Source organism: Zingiber officinale, chromosome 9B (genome assembly GCF_018446385.1).
Source record: "Zingiber officinale cultivar Zhangliang chromosome 9B, Zo_v1.1, whole genome shotgun sequence".
Taxonomy (NCBI): domain Eukaryota; kingdom Viridiplantae; phylum Streptophyta; class Magnoliopsida; order Zingiberales; family Zingiberaceae; genus Zingiber; species Zingiber officinale.
Genome location: NC_056003.1, coordinates 112,401,357 through 112,409,322, shown reverse-complemented (window position 1 = coordinate 112,409,322; position 7,966 = coordinate 112,401,357). Strand labels below are relative to the sequence as shown.

Genomic DNA, 7,966 nt, shown 5'->3' with positions numbered 1-7,966 from the left:
GGCTCAACGTAGATAATTTTGACGATTCTTCTTTATTATATTTTAATATTTCTGTGAAGCTAAAATAAACAATGGATAGTATATTTAAACTTCTTGCAATCTAAGAAATTCATAGGAACCGAAATAGTTGTAATCGGATCAAAATCCACTAATGGATGTAGAGAGTTCTAATTGTACTCATTTCAGTTTCTATGGATTTCTGGGGTTGCAAGAAGTTCAAATATGCTATCCATTATTTATTTTGGCTTCGTAGAGGTGTTGAATGTAATAAGGAAGAATCATCAAAATTCTTTACGTTGAACATGATATGGAATCATATCAGGCATAATGTGGGCTTGATATCATTCCATATCAGACTCATGTTGGGTCTGATATCATTCCATATCAGGTCATCGTTGGGCTTGATATGATTACATATCAGCATAAAGATTTTTTTGTGATTCTTCCTTCTTACATTTTAATACCCCTGAGAAGTCGAAATAAATAATGGATAATATATTTGTACTCCTTGCAACTCAAAAAATTCACAGGAATTAAAATGAGTATAATCGGAGCTCTCTAGGTCCATCAATGAGTTTTGGTCGAAATCCATTGATGGATCTAGAGAGCTCCGATTGCACTCATTTCAGTTCCTATGAATTTCTAGGGTTGTAAGGAGTTAAACGGTGCTATCCATTGCTTATTTTGGCTTTTTAAGGGTGTTAAAATATCTTGAGAAAAATCGATGTACAAAAGAGAAGAAAGAAAAAAGAAGAGAGGAAAGAGAAGAAATTTTTCGTGTATAGGAGGAAAAAGAAGAGAGAGAGATGACAGAGAAAATAAAAAAAAGTCGAATTTATTCGGAAGATAGAATGGGAAGAGCACTGTAAAAAGATACGTCCTTTGATAAATAATAAATTAACATGTACCTTTTGATAAATTCAAAATTTTAAATACGCCTTTTAGCAAATTGTGATTAAGATTTACAGTGGTGTTTATTAACCTCCTGTTAAGACTAAGTTGGTAACTATGTGGTAAATTTGCAAAAAAGTTATTCCGACATTGGCCTTAAACATTTGCTCCTCCACCAACAACCAAGAATTCTCTCAACGCGTCTTTAAGCTTCATGACTTAAATCATGTCTCAACAAACTCCTCTTGTCATGTTTTAAAAATTCGGTTTGATTAATTTATTTTTTTTAGAAAAATTGATTTAATCAGTTTAGTTTTAATTTTAAAAATTGAAATTCGATTTAACTGAATAAATTAATTTGTTTTTCTCAACTGAATAAATTTTAAAATTGGTAAAGGATCCCAAACCGAATAAATCTCAAAGGAATAGAAATCCCAAATTGAATAAATCTAAAAGGGAATAAAAATCCTAATTAATAAAAACCCCTAATTTATTCGCTCCTTCACGCGCCTGATTGCGCCGAAGGGATTTCGTCGCCGCCGGCTCCTCTCCCCTAGCCTGGCTGCCCGACACCCTCTCCCCTTGGAGGCTTTGGCAATTCAGGCAGGAAGCGGCATAGATCCATCACTCTTGCCACCATCTTCTCCTGCCCGCTACCCTTTTCCGCCGACAACCAAGGCCGAATGTAGCCTTGGATGGGACACTCTTGGATCCCGTTGCTCTCATCAACGTTCTCCGTGAGCTCCGCAAGTAGTGCGTATGCTTCGTTTTTATTCTAGCTTAAGTTATGCTTCTGCTATACCTGTTTTTCTTAGTTTTTTTCCCTTTCCTCTCAATGTTTAGCCTTGTTTAGTCACTCTGAAAGAAAGACTATCAGTTCCTGCTACTCGCTTTCACATTGATAAATCTAGTTAGTCTGTTCTAGAACGATCGGCCTCATGTCATAGATTTTTTTATCAGCCACTGGATAAATCGGAAATCGAAAAGCAGGGGCGGTGGACAACTCATAAATTTAGTATGTTTTAGTTACACGTCTCATTTAAAAAAAAAAAAAATCTTTCAAATACAACAGTAAACTCATTCGTAATTTTGATGTAGTTGATTTCTTTTTGTTTCATTTAATTTGTTGATGTTGAGTCGGAAGCCTATATCGCCGGTCCACCTTCCTCATATTGTTTTATTCTACGAAGAAATCTCCTCAGAGATTTCACCAGATATGATACGTTGGCGGAATTTTACTCTCCCATAAGCCAGTCGATTCACGATAACTAAAGTCAATGGATCCACGAGAAAGAAGCGCGCTGGCATGATTCAGCCGCCCAATTAACCCATCGGTTTCTAGCTCCTCAACCACCAGCGCGATGCGGCCACGCCGCCTCCTAGGAGTTGCGAAGTCAGAGACTGTCAGCGTTCGCCACGTGAGCTCGCACGGGAGACCACCCACGTGTCCGTCGCCCATGGCCGATCGACCTAGCTCGATAGCTGCTGGTTTGGCCGGACCGGCCAACGACCATTCACATGCGAACGTGACGCCGCCTCGTTTACTTAATTTTTGTTCTCTCAATTGCTGGCTATAAATGCGCAGCTTCTTCTGGCCTTTACTCGTCCCATGCATCGCCATTTTGTGACGTTAATGGGTTGCTGGTCGCCGTTGGACGCCATGGAAGCTTACATGCGCACTCTTCGATTGGTCAGTACATTTGTTCTTTCTCCTAATCGATGAAGAGATTTTTTTTTTTTTTTTTGGAATTAAACAGTAATCGGTTAGGCACTGCGATTCGTTACAGTGCGAGGAATTCTACAAGTACTGCGAGGAGGAGGAAGACGAAGGGGAGTCGATTCCCATGGAACCCAAGTGCGTGGAGTACATATCGGCCCTCGCGGCCGGCAACCGCGCCCGGCGCATGGTGGACGTGGAGGACGGCGGCATGTCGCCGTCCGTGCTGGCGCTGGCAGCGGCGGCCAGGCAGACGGGAGGCCGGGTCGTCTGCGTGCGCCGCGAGAGGGAGGCGGGGGAGCGGCTGGGGAGGCAGGTCGAGAGGCTGGGCCTGGCGGACGTGGTGGAGTGGAGGGTGGAGGGGAGGCCGAGGGAGTCGGTGGAGCAGATCGGAGGGGTGGACTTCGCCGTGGTGGACGGCGGGATGGGGGAAGAGGACTGCGAGGAGGCGGTGGCGGCGTTGGACGTGGGCCCGCGTGGGGCGGTGGTGGTGGTGAGCAATCTGTTCGGTGGGGGGAAGTCGGGGGCGGCGCCGGAGGGAGGCTGACGGAGGGTGCAGAGGAGGGGGAGGTCGTCGGTGGTGCTGCCGTTCGGTGGAGGGATGGAAGTGATAAGAATTGCAGGGAGCAAAAGGAGGACCTTTGTGGTGTACTATGAAGATACGAAGACAATTTGCTGCTGCATCCCCGTGCTTGACTACCATGCAAATGATTCGGGCGTTCGAAAATCCAAATGTGTCACGCACGGAGTCGCGTACGGGGAATCAGATAGCATAAAAGAAGTCTGCATGAATATTGTGTAGATCTTGAATGATCATGATGAAATGGTAAACAAAAATTATGATGAATGAAATTATTAACAAATTTATGGGTGAATTGAATGGTGGCTCTGAACAAGTAAATCTTGCTGTGTTTGTAATTATTTTTTTCTTTATTTCTGTTGTATATTTTGTGTTTTTGTAAAAAATGAACGTGAAAATTATGAGTGTTATTCACTCCTCTAGAACATCTTGATCTTACATTTTGGGGATATGATTGTCTATTTCCTGCCTATATATTAGTAGGATTATATCGTAGTATAAGATATCAAGTATCCTAGTAGATCCTTACTTATTACATGGGTTATGCCTATACATTAGTAAGATTATACCATAATGTAGTATTTCGAGTATCCTACAAGACCCTTGGTTGTTATATCCTGTTGATCGTTGTCACTCATTCATGGTTGAGAGAGTCGTCAGCGACTGTTAATATATCCTATCGATCATTGTCTTCCATTTGTGATTGAGAAAGTTCTCAGCAACTGTTAGTATATCCTATCAACTATTGTCTCTCATTAGTGGTTGAGAGAGTCGTCAGCGATTATGATGTATATATCTAGACTGCCCACAGGATCCATCCATGGTAGAGCGTTTCTCCCGCAGTCCATAGTTAGATTGCTACTACCTGTCTTCCCACGAGACCATTCATAGTAGAGAGTTTCTCCTATAGATAAGGACCTTGATATTTTGGATTGCCCACGAGATCATTCATGGTAGAGAGTTTCTACTGCAGTTCCTAACTAGATGTCTTGGTCATTTTGTATTCCTTGAGGTAGAGTGATTGCTCCCATGTACGATGACTAATTTCTATTACTTGCATGTGTGCACGACTATAATGTGCAGGACCTGCATGTACTCCCGAGTTATCAGTCTTACCTGGTGGAACAAGTTAGTAGATGAGTATGTAGTTAGTTATGCTTGGTTGCCCATATTGACTCTCTTACTGTTATAGTAAATATTTCATCTGAGACTGCATCCTTTGACCTCTTGACATTATATTATTCATGTACTATTTTCTTATATCCACTGAATATTTTATACTCACTACTCGTTAATTTTCTTTGATCCTCCAAGTTAGTAGATAGAGGATGTGTGTCACTCAGAGGTCCTAGCTATCAGTCCCACTCGAGTTGAGTTTCTGTTGAGTTGCTTCATTTTATTGTTCCTGTTGCTTATGGTTGCAGTTTCTTTCTATATTTGATTTTGAGTATGTTCACATGTACATGCATATATACCAGCATTATCATTTTTATCTTGTTTTGTTGCCTTTAAGTGATTTGATATCAATTATTGCATATATTGTCACTAGGGATACCATCCATTTTGGAGGACAAGTATACTCTTGATGCATGACAGGTGGAAATCTTAGTAAGTGAAGTCAGACAATGTTAGATGTTGAGGGATGTCCTAAGACAATCGTCTTATGATTTTACTATTTATTTGATAAATATAGATTCAATATTTGAGTGCATATTATATGTTTAAATAGTCTTAAACTCATTTACTGAATGTACATAGTACAATTCATAGCATGAGAGAATTTGTGATTAGATCACAACTTGTGATTATCTCTATATGTGCAATTATGAACGTATTAAAATTTCCTTAGTCGTCGAATTGGTGCATTTGGATATCATCAATTCTGTAAGACTAGCACGAGTTATACTCTTTGGTTCGGCCAAGCAGTTGTTTCTTACTAGCTGGAGACATTGAGATGTCATGAGTTAAACGTGAATGCTAGTTATGGTAACTAGTTCATTGAAGTGACTTGCCGTAAAACTTCATATGGTTCTATACATATATGAATATTTTTGTAAAGTTCTTACTGCAGCTTGAGTGCAAGTTTCCTTCGATTGAGGTATACAAGTCATTTTGATTATGGAAATTTATACTTTGACATATTAAGCAAACATCTCTTGGAGGTGTGGATCTGAGATAATTGGGTATAAGTTAAAGTACCCAAATGTGTTTGGATAGCCCACAAAGAATTCACTACTCCTTGCGAAGAGACGTATACCCTATGAATACTCGTTGGGATTATTACTCAAAGTTTTTAGCCAAAGCATCACATGTTAAGAGTATGAGACTCTTGTACACATGTATGAGTAATTTGAATCCGTTTAATGAGGAAGTATTACATGGGTTATGTGTGATGTAGTTAGCCTAGCGGGGGCAGACACATGCACCATGTTCTGAACCAAGTGGGTATAAGACAAGTGAATGGAACGAGACATGACTCACTGTAGCTGCTGAAGGGTTCAGAATTAGTTTTGAAATCAATTATGATTTTTTGATTAATTGGGGATCATGATGTATTACTAGGTGTCGCTCATGATCGTTCCATAATTAAGTAGTTAATTATGGACGACCAAGATGTACTGCGAAAGCACAGATGAGCCATATCTCTTATGAAAGAGTTGGACACTATTTGGTTTAGTCATGAACTAATTGGTTTAGCCATAAACCTAATTGGTCTAGCTATGAACCAACTTGATTTAGTTATGAGTCAAACTAAGGATTAATGAGCTAATTTTTAATTAAGACGTAATGAGTTGGATTTAGAATTTCTAATTCAACTCATTAAAGATGATTATATATTAATACGGTTAAGAGAGAATTAATATACAATTCATTATTGGCTTAATTAGGTTTTAGAAACCTAAATCTAATACTTCTCTCTCCCTCTCCCTTGCCATAGGCCACAATAAGATGGTCTCTTCTTGTTGTCATGAGCCACCCAAATGAAGAAGATATTCCTTTTGCTTCTTCTTCCTCTTCTTGATCCTTCTCCTTTGCTCGTGGCTAGTACCTTCTGAAGGCGAAGCTTGTTCTTTTAGAGATTGTCTTGAAGAGCTCAGCGTGGATACGAATAAAGGCGAGGTTCGATAACGTCACAAAAGGTTAATGTCCTTCTCGTTACAAGTCATTCGTATGGTATACCTAGAATAATTATTATTTGATTTCATTTTATTTTATGATTTTATCTGCGCGATTGTATATTACATGTGTGATGAAATAAATTAGTTTATTTATCGTTAAGTCTTCCACTGTGCATGTTTATGAAACGTATTTTTAGCATACACTACATTAGGCATATCGAACATACAATAGAAGCCCTAGTGAGTGAAGCTTGACTTTAGTGAGTGAAGTTAGGTGATGGACGTCTTGGTGAGTGAACTCAGGCAATTAAAGTCCTATTAAGTGAAGTTAGGTGGAGAAAGTCCTAGTGAGTGAAGCTAAACAGTGGAAAATCCTAGGGGAGGTAACTCTAAGTAATGAAAAGTCTTGGAGGAGTAAACTTCAAGAACGTGTGATCAAATGATTTCTTGTCGACCATGTACGGTCGATCGGACTAGGGAATCTTGAAAGTTACAAACACTGATTTATTTTAATATTTTATATTGATTGTGCTAACTCGGTGTTGCAAGAAAGTCTTAGTTGATCATGTTAATCAGACACTAAGCAAAATCAGAGAAAATCCAAACAAGTCTTGAGGATCAGATGTTTGCAAATAAGGTCAAGTAAGAAACTAGAGAGATCCAGTGAGGACGTATTCTTGGTTGAGGGAACAGTAGGTGTCGGTTTGACCTAGAATTTCAGTGAAACCCAAAGTCAAGACTAGTCAAGACCAGTCAAGACCAGACAGTCTTGAGACTATCAATTTAACTTTAATACTATTTTTTTTTTTTTGTCTATTTTGCTAACTCTATGGTGCAAGACATCGAAGTTAGAAAGTTGGTTGGAAAGGGATTTCAATGCACTAGGAAGGATCCGAGCGCCTGAAGGTCTAGGCGTCCAGAATGGCCAGAATCCAGCTTCCCTAACAGATGAGTTGCCAGATGTTGGTTGGCTGGCCTACATCATCATCCAGGCGCTTAAGAGTGATCTAGGCATCAAGAAAGTGATAAAGATGACTCATATGAGGCTTCACCGAGGAGCAGCCACCTTAGTAGTCCTGACATCCAGAAGGGATCCAGGCACCCAGAGATGGATAATCTCAACGATGAAGGTGGATTGGATAGGCTTCAGTGGAGACACTCGGGGGTAGTCCGAGTGCCCAGAAAAGCATATAAAAGAAGCTTCAACTAGCAGTTTCAGGACATCAATTTGGACAACATTTCTCCGCAATTCCTCGACCGTCCAGTTTCTCCAACTTTATATTACTACTATGCTGCAACGCTATTACACTCAACTACTATAGACGGACCAATAGCAACACACAAGTGCATTCAGATCTTCATCTAAGTATTGGGTAACAGTTTTATTTAAAGTTAATCATTGCACGAAGAAAGTGTAGGTGTTGTTACACTCTCTTCTTTGTTTGTGTATTCAATTGCGATTGATTAATGGATTACCCGTCGGAATGGTCCAAAGGGCTTGGGTCTTACAATAGGAGTCGTCGAAGGCTTCGAACCAAGTAAATCGTTGTGTTCTGTTTTTGTTCCTTTCGTCCTTTAATTTATTTTTCCACTACACATTCGTTTTAAATAAGCCAAAAAAGAAACATTTTCAACACACACGTGATTCACCACTCCTCT

General features: G+C 39.8%; 1 protein-coding gene across 1 annotated transcript; it reads left to right on the top strand.

Moving 5' to 3' along the window:
* Positions 1-1,353: 1,353 nt before the first annotated feature.
* Positions 1,354-3,626, top strand: LOC122024656. The gene is made up of 2 exons (XM_042583320.1): positions 1,354-2,581; positions 2,679-3,626. The coding sequence occupies exons 1-2, from the start codon at positions 2,501-2,503 to the stop codon at positions 3,153-3,155; spliced, it is 558 nt and encodes a 185-aa protein (XP_042439254.1). The 5' UTR covers positions 1,354-2,500; the 3' UTR covers positions 3,156-3,626.
* Positions 3,627-7,966: the final 4,340 nt, after the last annotated feature.